The 13130-nt window shown below is 32.6% G+C and overlaps 2 protein-coding genes across 2 annotated transcripts; both read right to left on the bottom strand.

Annotated features, from left to right (window-relative positions):
- Nucleotides 1–1611: 1611 nt before the first annotated feature.
- Nucleotides 1612–10325, bottom strand: LOC133035065 (uncharacterized). The gene is made up of 2 exons (XM_061110750.1): nt 9384–10325; nt 1612–1785 (listed from the first exon to the last, which is right to left on the bottom strand). Exons 1-2 carry the CDS (start codon nt 10323–10325, stop codon nt 1612–1614), a joined length of 1116 nt encoding a protein of 371 aa, XP_060966733.1.
- Nucleotides 10326–10371: 46 nt separating this feature from the next.
- LOC115703821 (uncharacterized) lies at nt 10372–11343 on the bottom strand. The gene has a single exon (XM_030631051.2). The coding sequence runs from the start codon at nt 11341–11343 to the stop codon at nt 10372–10374; it is 972 nt and encodes a 323-aa protein (XP_030486911.2).
- Nucleotides 11344–13130: the final 1787 nt, after the last annotated feature.

Raw genomic sequence — 13130 nt, 5'->3', positions numbered from 1 at the left:
TTTGTAATTGAATTAGTTTTTATCTAATTTATTTTAATTAACTAACCTAAATACTTACTCAAGTGAATTTAACTTAATATTTTTTATTTATTTTTGGTTACCTCATTTCATGCTTGTATGCTCACTCCCCCGACATGTGTTTGTAGATTTATGCTCCTGACCATTGGGGATGCGACAACCATATTGACGACGACCTCCTTGCTCATCTATACTTACACTATCGATCACCTCCAAATTCATTTGATTCGTCATCTTCACCTAGTCCTTTAGGTAGTAGTGAGTCATCTGGCGGGTCTCACGAAACTACATGTCCTATTCATAGAGTGAGGAGATTGAAAAGAATCCTTCCACGTTGGGCCTTGTACTTCCTATACGAAGGAGAGTGCTCCACCCCTCTCGCTATGGTAGAAATGGCCAATCCTTCCTCCCAAGACGGCCCAGAGGAAAACGAAGCTCATATTGCTCCTCAAAATCCTCCTACTCAAAAGAGGCGGACTCAAGAAGAGGTAACGGCCCAACACATGGTGACCAAAAAACAAAGGAAGCGGAACCAACGAGAGGCTCAACACATGGTGTATACCTTAGAGGCGAAGGCACGCTATGACCCTAGTACTTGGGATCCCAGCGTCTCAATTGAACGTCCAAACAGTAGTTTGGAGTCGTCCGATGTGCAAAGTTACCTCTCTCTGTACGCTCTTGGTGAGGGGGTGAAGGTAGTCCCAGCGAAGAAAGGCCAAAATGCTGGCTCTGCCCTAGATGATTCATGTGCCTGGACAAAATACATCGAGGTTGGAGCGACCTTGCCACTCCATGATTACTTTCGAGATGTGGAGAACTACTTTGACATTTCCCCGGTCCAAATTGCTCCTCATGGGTACCGGCCTTATCTGCTTTGTTCATAATATATCATCAGAAGGGATGGGGAAGGCCTTCTCCTCATGAATGGTTCATAGATGGGCAAGTCCGGAAGGAAAGGAGGTAGTGAATTTCATGAGGAGAAGGCCTTCCCCATCCTTTCTGATGATATATTATGAATAAAGCAGATAAGTCCAGGTACCCATGAGGAGCAATATGGACCGAGGAAACGTCAAAGTAGTTCGCCACATCTCGAAAATAATCATGGAGTGGCAAGGTCGCTCTAGCCTCGATGTGGTATTTTTTCCAGGTACATGAATCATCTGGGGGAGAGCCGACATTTTGGCCTTTCTTCGCCGGGACTACCTTCACCCCCTCACCAAGAGCGTACAGAGAGAGGTAACTTTGTACTTCGACGACTCTAAACTACTGTCTGGACGTTCAATTGAGACGCTAGGATCCCAAGTACTAGGGTCATAGCGTGCCTTCGCCTCTAAGGTAGGCGCCATGTGTTGAGCCTCTCGTTGGTTCCGCTTCCTTTGTTTTTTGGTCACCATGTGTAGGGCCGTTACCTCTTGTTGAGTCCGCCTCTTTTGAGTAGTAGGATTTTGAGGAGCAATTTGAGCTTCGTTTTCCTCTGGGTCGTCTTAGGAGGAAGGATTGGCCATTTCTGCCATAGCGAGAGAGGTGGAGCACTCTCCTTCGTGCATGAAGTACAAGGCCCAACGTGGAAGGATTCTTTTCAATCTCTTCACTCTATGAATAGCATGTAGTTTTGTGAGACCCGCCAGATGACTCACTACTACCTAAAGGACTAGGTGAAGACGACGAATCAGATGAATTTGGAGGTGACCGGTAGTCTGAGTATAGATGAGCAAGGAGGTCGTCATCAATATGGTTGCCGCATCCCCAATGGTCACGAGCATACATCTACAAACACAAGTCGAGGGAGTGAGCATACAAGCATGAAATGAGGTAACCAAATATAAATAAAAAAAGCTAAGTTAAATTCACTTGATAAAGTATTTAGGCTAGTTAATCAAAATAAATTAGATAAAAACTAATTCAGTTACAAAAATTAGATGTAAACTAAATTTGATTTAAATCAAATTGGAAAAATCTAATTTTGTTAAATTGGATTGGAATAAATCTAATTTAAATTAACTAAGTTGAATGAATTTAATAAAAAAAAATAAAGGGTATTTTATTTTATTTTTATTTTTTGGCTTGTTTTGGGTACAACAGAATTTTTTTTTAAAAAAAAAAAAATAGCAATATGTGTGGCTCCATGAGCTCCAACAAAAGAGCCAAATGGCTCCATGAGCTCCCACAAAGGGGTCGAATGGCTCCATGAGCTCCTACAATGGAGCTAAAAGAAAAAGGGTGGAGCTGCAGAAAAAAAAGGATGGAGCTGAATTGCAAACGTGGAGCTGAAAAAAAAAATGGAGCTAATTGGAATGGCTCCATGACCTCCAACAAGCCGCATGGCATAATGGAGCCAATTGGCACAAGAGGAGGCTCAATTGGCATAATTGTCTATTTAAAAAAAAATAATATATGTATATGTATATATACATATACAAAAGGAGGCGTGGAGATGATATATATGTTTATGGCATATATACTCATCAATTCATACATACTTTAACCTACTCTCCCTTTTTGTCTTTACTCTTTAAAGGCTAAATAGCCACAAACACATCTTTTCCTCCATTTCAAATTTCTTTTGGATCAAACTAAGGATTTCAAATGTTCATCACTATCATCATCATGTTCTTCATTTTTTCTCAAAAGGTTTACCCAAATCACACCAAATATATAAATCTCACTCATTTCTAAAATAAAGAGCGGATCAAGATAAGCCATTGCATACATTGCTAAGTTTCATTCATAGATTCCAAAAATTACAAGCCAAATTTCACAACATTAGAAAAAAGTAAATATGTAAAAAGAGGGTTTTATGAAAAAGTCTAAAGAACACTATGATATTCATACTTTCTATGAATTTTAACATGGGAAATAGAATTAAATAGTGAATGGATGGGAGAAACGTACTCAATAGTGATGCCCAAGTTTAAATCCCCTCCAATAATCTTTAGTTTCCACAGTGAGCATTCCTTTGAAATGGTAAATAGAACTATTTGAGAGGATTTTTAGAAGAACTATTATTTTTGATAAAGAGTGAAGAGTAGAATGCGTTGTAAAGAAAAGAGAGGACCTATTTAAAGGCTGTAAGGGTTAATTAATTTTTTTTTTATTATTTCACTTCTATTGTTTGCGTTCAAAAATGCTTAAAAATATTGGTGGTCTTCTACATGTCTACACTCAGCAGTACCGGTATATGCGGGTATGGAGTCCAAGAATGCGTGAATTATTTTTTCTACAAGTCCACCATAACATTATAAAGTTATGATAAACTTGGAGCCAAACGTTATCTCTCAAAAAAATTCAAAATAATTGTGCATGAATTTTTATTCTAAATATGGAGGTCCAGCAAGGTGGAGGACATTGGCCAAAGATGAGCTTATTTGCCAAAGAGAAGCTCATTTGCCAAAGAGGAGCTCATGGGCCAAGGAGGAGCTCATTTGCCAAAGAGGAGCTCATTGGCCAAGGAGGAGCTCATTTGCCAAAGAGGAGCTCATTGACCAAAGAGGAGCACTGTGGCCAAGGAGGAGCATTTTGGGCGCACTAAGCTCCCAACTCCGTCAGGTGCTAAGGTGCAAAGAGCTCCTCAATTGTCAAATTATCTCAAGGACCCGATGGGCACGAACCGACCCAATTAGCTCCCCTCATGTACCCATGACCATCCGGGTTCGCTAAATACGAGAGACACGTACTTATAGAGTTGTTCTGAAAATATAGTCAAAAAATGATAAGTGAAGATATATTTATTTTTTAAATAATTATTTTATTATTATTATTTTGTATCTTGAACCTAACCCAACTATAGTTACAGGAAGGTATACCTATGTTTAAGGGATTTTAAATCCTATATGAATATCTATATAAGGGGGTGAAATCACTTGTAAATGGACCCTGGAATTGATACTCACGAGATCATACTCTTGAGCTCTCACTCTCAAATTCTAAAAACTCACTTGATGAGTGAACTCTTGGAGAACATAACTCTGGAAAACTCTCCTCAAGCATTGAGATCAATAACACTTCAAGTGGACTAGCCTATTACCGCTGAAAGGGGGTGAACCACTATAAAATTCTTGTGTTCGTCTTTGGTGAATTTACTTTTGTAAACCGGTTTATTTTGATTAACTATCGCTTGTGTTTATCTTGCTCGTTTTACGATCTTCTTAGATCCGTTGACGAAAAACCGCGTCAACATTTCATTTACTTGCTCAAAAACTAGTGTTGATTTAAGCATACAATATGCAACAAATATAACAAAGAGGATCAGAAACTAAAATCACAGAAAAAAAAAAAGGAAATAAAGAAAATTAAAGAGACAAAAATACAATAAAACCCATAAAAGAATAAAAAAAAATATAAAACAGTAGAATGTGAGAAACCAGTTAGTAAAACAACCAAAATAAGAATAAATAGATAAAAACCAGTTTCCTGAAATAATCAAATAAAAAAATTGAAACTCAAAACTCAATTGAACAACAAAAAAAACACGAGTTATGAAAATAATAAAATATTATGTGTGTCAGAAACTAATTATTTAAAATAAAACAAAAATTGTTTTTCAAATATCATACAATAATAAAACTGATTTTATACAAATTAAAAAATATACAATAACATCATAAAACTGGAGCAACCCCATTACAGAACAGTTAAAACCTGTGAAACCAGTTTCAATCCTGTGAAACTAGTTTTGACGCTACGAAAAATCATAACAAAATATAAATGTTAAATAATAAAGTTAACTGAAATCAGACAACTAAATATAAAATGAAAAAAAAAAGACACACATAAATACCCAAAAAAAAAATACTAATCACAAATATAATCAAAACAACACACAACGCATACCAATAATCTGAAAACAAAATATAAGTGTAAGTTTCAAACCTGTAAATAAAATAATAAAAAAGTAACTTGAAATAAAAAATATGCAATAACATCATAAAATGGAGCAACTCCATTACAGAACTCTCAAAACATATTAAACCAGTTTCGAACCCTTGAACCCGGTGAAACCAGTTTCGACCCTGTGAAAAATCATAACAAAATATAAATGATAAAAAATAAAGTCAACTAAAACCAGTTTCATCAATTCAACCAAATGAAGCAAAAAAAAAACACACACACACACACGAATAAAAATAAAAATAAAAATATTGATCGCAAATATAATCAAAAACAACACACAATACAATTTAAAAGAAAAAATAACTCACACAATGCAAAATATGCACAACACATAATCAATATAGCAAAAAAAAAAAAAGCACACAATGCACTAATAAATTTTTATAGAGTCTATTCATCTGAAATTACATAATGATCAACATTCTATTCGTAGTCGACGCATTTCAGAACAGAAGGTGCGGCTTGAATACAATATTTGACGAGCAAGAGCTCAAATGTCCTCCCTAGAACAGTCTCTTGAAATCCAAACTAGTCCCACTAATCATGTCATTTACATTTACTTCTGTAATTTAAAAACTAACATTTAAGAAACTAAACTATGATCAAATAAAGATAACTTGGTAATAATGCCTAGCAATATTTATTTTATAATGTTTACCAGTAACCTAAATATTTCCAAATAAAAAAAACAAGTTAGCTACACTTGAAATTTTAAGAGTAACCTAAATGTTGCTAAAAAAACGAACTACATTTTATATATGTAAATATATAAAAATTATATAAATTTTACTAATAAACTAGGTAACTAGCTTATTTTTTAATTTAATCTATCTTTCATATATTTATTATTGATATATATATAAAAGAGTATCCAAAAAGTTGATATACAATAATTATTGACATCATAAATTTTTAAAAGTAACCCATGCTAAAAAAAATAACTTAAAAATATTCTAAACACACAAAAAAAAATCCAAAAACAAAGTTTTATAATGTATGTTTAAGATATAATTTAGCTACTATTAGAGATTTTATTTCACTAGAAGATAAATCAAGATATATACAACTCAATTATAAAAATAATACAAAGACTAAAATAAGAGATTGATTAAATATATGTTACAACACACATATATACACTATATATATTGCATATATATATAAAAGGTAGAAGAAAAAAATTATAACACATGTATTATAATGCATATATATGGCAAGAGAATAATATATATGTATACACTCACTCACAACCCTAAGTGCAGATTAGTGGGGATCACCATGACTTGAACAAGATATTACACCTTTGTCCAAAAGCTTCTTTCCCCTATCTCTAAGCAAGAAGAGAACTCTCATGGAAATAGCTTGGGAATTATCAAGCTTTAGGGTTTTCTAGCAATGTACTTTTTTGATAGAATGCTTAGTTCATCTCAATATGAACGCCTTAGATCTCTTTATATAGTGTTTAGGATATCACCATTTGAAATTTAAACTCATAACCCCCCATGGATGTTATGGACTCAAATGTAACTCATGCACACACCATAACTCCTATAGCATTAAGAATTTTAAATTAAAATGTGTAACACATTTTACACACTTAATATTAGTGATATGGAGGTTACTCATAGTAACAAGTAACTCTCACATATGTTACAAAATGACGACAAATATAATATACATTGTCATATGTTACATATTATTAGTTTATTACACATATTTAATCTATATATTATATTATTTAAAAATAATATAACAATCCCCCACTAAATTAAATATTATCTCTTTAGTAACAAACTTGAAACTTTGTAACATATATTTAATCAATAAAAATATTATATCAAAATATAACATTCCCCCACTTTGATTGAATAAATATACACTTTTTAGAAGTCTTGCTTAGGTGCATTAGATAAAATATCTTTCGACTTAAATTTTACCTTAGTGTAATTACCACAAAGTTTGATGAAATTTTGGTTGTCGTAGCATTGAACCACTATTCATTTAGTTCAAACCGGTGATAACACACACTCCCTTGCTAATGCTCACTTGAGACCGCATGTCTCGCTCTTGCACCGTTAATGGCCATGTCCAAAATTCTAATTCATGGACTCTCTTAATTCTTATAAGAGGCGGCATCACCTCTAGTCCATATAGTTAGAGTTTTAGTGTCTCACTACTCTTTAGACACTTCTTAAGCTTAAGTGAGTTTTCTTAAGCTTAAGCTCCATTAAAATATCTTTCAGTTTTAACCCTCAATTTTCACCACATGTACTCATCCATAGATGGGACAATTGAGTACCACATTCACTCTATTCATGACTTGTTATTACCTATTGAACTTAAGACTAGATTTTTAGTAGTGTTAAGATAGGTTACCATCAATGAGCAAAACACTAAGGGAGTTTAGGTCTCATCCCTTGAAAATTCATACTTTAATCTAGTACAGAGATGAAGCGATTTGTTATAACCTCTCACTATTGATTCCATTGAATCATGCATGCCAATATATAGTGTTCACTTTGTGACTACTTTTCTCCGTAAGTACTTAAGCTTTGAAAATTCAATCATAAAAGATTAATTTTTACACAACTCAAATTCTCAATAATTTTAATACCAAACATATCAAAATTAAATACTAATTTAGACACCAAGCATGCCTAAACTACACTCTTAACTTTAGATACCAAATATATATGTCTATGTTACTCTTTATTTGAAGACGCCAAACATGTCTCAAATATACACATTTTAGTTTTAGGCACCAAATATGTCAATATTTTCATATATGCACATAGCCAAACTTGATTTAGAATTTAAATTCAAATCAAATAAATTAATCAACAATATCTCAACACACTTTGTTTCTAATTTTTTGTTGGTATTGTGTTTACAAGAAAAATCATTGTAAATTATGACTCCGCCGTTGTGAGCTTGGCCACCAGCACAGGATGATACCTCTCATCATCATAAAAAAAATATCACTTTTTTATGCAAATACCACCACTGTGGTCTGGATTATATGCTCAAACTAAGGAAGCTTGGTCTTTGGCATCTCTTGAACAATTGCTAGCTCTCCACAACAAATCTCGGATGCTAAGTTATAATTTGCTAGCTTATTTGGAATTGTGTAAAGGTGAGCTTTTATCTTTAAATCAATGATAGTTATCATTTGACTTTATTAGATAACCAGAAGAACTAGATAATTTTTGCCTCAATCAAATCTTTTAATATGTAAATGGTCTTATATCAATCTAACTACAATTATGCTACTTTGTTACAGAGTCCCACATTGTTAATGTGTGGAAAAATAATAGAATATATAAGAGGAATGAGCTACTCCTCCTATTGCCAATTAGTTTTGATATGGAACCTCATTCATCTTATCCCTAAATTCTAACATGGTATCAGAGCAAAATTAAACAAAAAAAAATTCTAGCGACTAACCGACCAAAAAAAAACGATCGAAGTAGAGCAAAAAAAAAAAAAGAGATCCAAGAGCCAAAAGTCAAAAAATGTCACTTGTGATTCGGGGATAGTGAGCGAAAGAGAGCCACCAAAAATCCAAAAATACCGATCCAAAAAGTAGAGCAAAAGAGCCACTTGTGATCAGGAATAGTGAGCCAAAAAAGAGCCGATTATGATCGAGTTGTCCAAGACGATGAGCATATAACATAGCCACCATCTTGAGGGGGGATGTTAGAGAGTCTCACATTGCTAATATGTAGAAAAATAATAGAACATATAAGAGGAATGAGCTACTCCTCTTATTGCTAATTGATTTTAAGATGTAACCTCATTCATCATATACCCAAATACAATTTTTCAAGATATTTCTATCATATATCGCTACATCATCATAAATTTCTTAAGAAAATCCAACATTTGTAGCAATATTTTATTGTTTTTTCCGTTGACCAATGTGTGTCCTTAGATTTTCTTGTGGTGGGGGATTCGGTCTTTTTCTGGAATCTTCACATAAGAAGTTTGGAAATGTGGCTGAATATATAGATAGGAGTACCTATAAGAAAATAACTTAGGTTAACTTCATCTTTTTTTAGGCCTTGTCCTTATGTGGTTTGTCGTAATTGTTTCGCCAACTTATTTTGCTCACTAATTAGGAGCCTGCTTGCTGCTCTAATTTTTCAGTAATTTTGGTCAATTATTGTTATTATTGTGGTAAGTGATATTTGAATTTTGAATACATTCCAAGTCAGCACTACAAAAAATTTTACTTTTAGTCACAATAAAACTTGTGACTAAAAGTGAAAAAATTGTGACTAATTATAAATCATGATTCTTATGTTGTGACTAAAATGTCCGTGGCTAAAAATATTAGTTACAAAAATTACAATTTGTTGTGACTAAATGCAAGGGCGGAGCTAGCATGAAAAGTTTGGGGGGGCCAAACTATATTATAAATTTAAGTGTCAAAAATCTAAATATTTTTATTAAATTTATAATTAAAATTAAAATACAGAACGTCTTTCTTGCATATCACGAAAATCATCGATAAGTGAATCTATACTAAATTTTTTGGCAATTTCTCTTTCAATATACACGAGCAAACAATCACTTAAGAATTCATCTTCCATCTTGTTGCGAAGTGTAGTCTTTACTATATTCATAGCTGAAAAAGATCGTTCTGTGGTAGCTGTAGAAACTGGAAGTGTAAGAATAAGAGTTATCACTTTATACACAATTGGAAAAATCTCTGCTTTTCTAGTTTTTACCAACCACTGACATAAATCAGAAATGGTTGCCAAAACATTAAAATCAGGAAGTTCTCGTATATGAGCAAAATGTTCAAATTGCGTCCTTAATTGTACCATCTCGTATTCTGTAAAATCTTTTGGGTAAAATTTTTGTACCAACTTGCAAATGTCATCAATTCTAAATGATGTGTGCATCTCTCTTGGATCTAAAGCTGAACTGAGAATGAGTAACTCCACTGTGCTATCATTGAATTTATTGTTTAATTCTTGTAGTTGAAAGTCTATGACTGCATTGAAAAGATCAACTCTGTAATAATGCTCCACTGTAATTGCATTTTGTTGACCACGAATTCTTCTTCTTTTTGCAGTATAATGAGCATTAAAATCTGGCACAGGTATATTAACAAGTTCACAAAAAGATTTCACCTCATCAACTAATTCATCCCATCCATCTTCTCTCAATTTCTGAATGAGAGTCTTAGTAGAAGAAACAAGATGCATTGCATTTAAAATATCTTGAGACTGAAGTTGCAAAGCTTGACAGAGTATATTAGAAATTTCTAGAATTTTTTTCATAAGATGCAAAATGAAAACAAATTCAAAAGAAGTTAATGACTCATAAGTTGCATCTGCATCTCCTCGTTGAGCAAAAGTAGTGCCATCTTCAATAATATTCAATAAAACTTCACATGTTGCACTAAACATCTTTATCAAACTAGAAATAGATTTCAAATGAGAACTCCAACGAGTATCACCTGCCCTTTGTAAAGAACCAATTTGATTGAGTCCTTTTTCCACTTTCTAGTTCATCAATCTCAAGTAAATGAGCAATATTTGCAGCTTGAGCAGCTTTTAGTTGGTCATTGCGCTTACATGAAGCACCAACAATATTAACAATGGAGTTTAACTTTGTAAAAAATTGATGGACAGGAATAACTTCTCTAGATGCAGCAACTAATGCTAATTGCAAACGATGTGCAAAACAATGAACATAGTAAGCATAAGGACATTCACTTAAAATTAATGCTTGCAAACCATTCCATTGTCCACGCATGTTACTTGCGCCATCATAACCTTGTCCACGAATAGATTGAAGATCAAGACTATAATTAGAGAGTATAGAGAAAATACCTTCTTTTAATGTTAAAGCAGCAGTGTCTTTGACATGAATAAGCCCGAAAAAACGTTCTTGCACATAACCATCTTTATCAACAAATCTCAAAACAATTGACATTTGTTCTTTCTTAGATTCATCTCGTGCTTCATCAACTATTACTGAAAACTTTGCATCACCAATTTCTTCACGAATCGCGTTTCTCACTTTATTTCCCAAGACATGTAAAACTTGTTTTTGCGTTGTTGGTGATGTATATGTGGCATTTCGTGGAGCTTTATCCAAAACTTCGGCTACCTTATCATTGTAGGACGTTATGAAACTCAATAACTCTAAAAAGTTTCCTCGATTAATTGAAGTTTTAGATTCATCGTGACCTCTAAAAGGGCATGCTTGAAATGCGAGCCACCTAATCCCCTCAATTGATGTTTTCAAATGAAGTCTATTGTCAGCAATTTCTTGTGATGTGAAGTTCGCAAACCTTCTTCCAATATGTGTTGGTTGGTTCATGAGGTCTGCAACTGCTTTCTCAGCATTTCTATGAGGTGAATTTATATCTTCTCCGATATGTGCTAAAAATGCACAATTTTTCCTCTCACCTTTTTCCATGATCAAAATCCATTAATAGTAAATGCATCCAATCTAGGATGTGCATCTTTAGAGTGAAATAAAAAGCATGGTAGACAAAATGCAGCATGTACTTTAGGAGAATATTCCAACCAAGATGGAAATAACTTAAACCAAGATGGCTGAAAAGAACGTGAATGAGCTTCTTCTGATTTTTGATAGCTAGAGAGTATAATCTGATACGGACCAGCCTTAATGTAAGCTCTACGAACTTCGTCACGCTTCTCAGGTGGATACTCCCATATTGGCGGGCGTATTCCTGGATCACGCTCTAATTAATAAATATCAAACCCTTCTTTAATGTCAAGTCTTAAAGATTTTGTTGGGCGATTTTTTGAATTGTTATGATCTACATCCACTGATGGATTTGACGAGACTTCAGATGTTGAAACTTCAACATTCTTTCTTTTAAAGAATGTATCAATTGTGGTTGACTTTTTCATCTACAATTAAAAAAAAACTATATATTAATCAAATTATCAACAAAATCCTATCAATAATAATTAATAAACAAAACTATATTAATAAAAAAAAGCTTATAACATGTGTATATGTATGTATATATTTTTATATTAATTTATCATTAAGTATCACTCTAAACAAAAAAAAAAAAATTATTAGAAGAATTATTTTTTTTTTCAATGTAAGGCACCTACTTAATTTATATATATATATAATATAAATAAAATATAAATGTCAATTAAAGTTATATCAACTATTTGTATATATAATATTTGAGAGAAAGAATAAGATTGACATTTGAATTGAATATTTAAAATGCATATATCTTTTTCTATAAGATACCTTTACTTGTTAATTATTTGATATCTGCCACTTCTTTTTGATGTGTACTGCTCTTTAATTCATTCCTGTAAATTTGCTACCACAAATTAAATATAGATGTTATAGAAATAATCAAAATAAAACATAATTTAATCACCTTATTCTTAAAAATGGTGGCTCATGTAATAGGTATGAAATGAGAGAAGAAGAAAAAAATGGTAATACCTAATTATCTATGAGAGAAGAAGAAGAGAATAATAATACCTAATTATCTATTTTGAAGGTTTTTAAAATTTTTTAGTTTCCATTTTTTTTATTATTATAAAAAAAATTAAAAAAAAATATGTGTCTTAGAAAATAATTGCCTTTAAAAAAGGAAACAAATATCTTTTTTTTTGAAAATACATATAAATACATATATATATATAGGGATTGTAATCCGTGATGTACGGCAGCCGTCAGATGAGGGAGTTATTTGATCTGATGGCTGAGATTGATTTAGGGGTAATTAGGGTTAAAAAGTAGAAACGTACCCTGATACTCATTTAATGTATCCTGAGACCCATTTAATGTACCACGGAATACATTCCGTGAAAGTACATCACGGGACAAAATCATATCCCTATATATATAATATAAAGTAATACTGGCGTTGGGCTTATGTCCACTATTCTTTATTTTGCCTTCTCTTGTTTCCACTAAATTTGAATAAACAAACATATATAATATATATCATTTATTGCACAATACATTTTATTTGGAAACAAACAAAAAATAAAAAAGAATAAACTAAAAAGCCCAAACCATTTATAAGTTACTAACCATTACTAAAACATGTGGGGGCCACCATATAGTATATAATAATAAAGAATGGATTATATATATAGAATATTATAAGAATTGGAAAGTTTGGGGGGCCATGGCCCCTATAGAGTGTCAAATAGATCCGCCCCTGACTAAATGTAATTTTAGTCACAATACTTGTT

The sequence above is a fragment of the Cannabis sativa genome, chromosome 1 (assembly GCF_029168945.1).
Source record: "Cannabis sativa cultivar Pink pepper isolate KNU-18-1 chromosome 1, ASM2916894v1, whole genome shotgun sequence".
NCBI lineage: Eukaryota > Viridiplantae > Streptophyta > Magnoliopsida > Rosales > Cannabaceae > Cannabis > Cannabis sativa.
This window is presented reverse-complemented; position numbering and strand designations above follow the sequence as displayed.

What these genes read in the sequence shown, in the direction of transcription:
- LOC133035065 (XM_061110750.1), bottom strand. Translation starts at nt 10,325, where the DNA reads ATGTTTAGTGCAACATGTGAAGTTTTATTGAATATTATTGAAGATGGC. An exon ending in ATATGCAAGAAAGACGTTCT is followed by an intron (nt 1,786 to 9,383) that starts GTATTTTAATTT and finishes TTGTGTTTGTAG; the next exon opens with ATGTATGCTCGTGACCATTG.
- LOC115703821 (XM_030631051.2), bottom strand. Translation starts at nt 11,343, where the DNA reads ATGGAAAAAGGTGAGAGGAAAAATTGTGCATTTTTAGCACATATCGGA.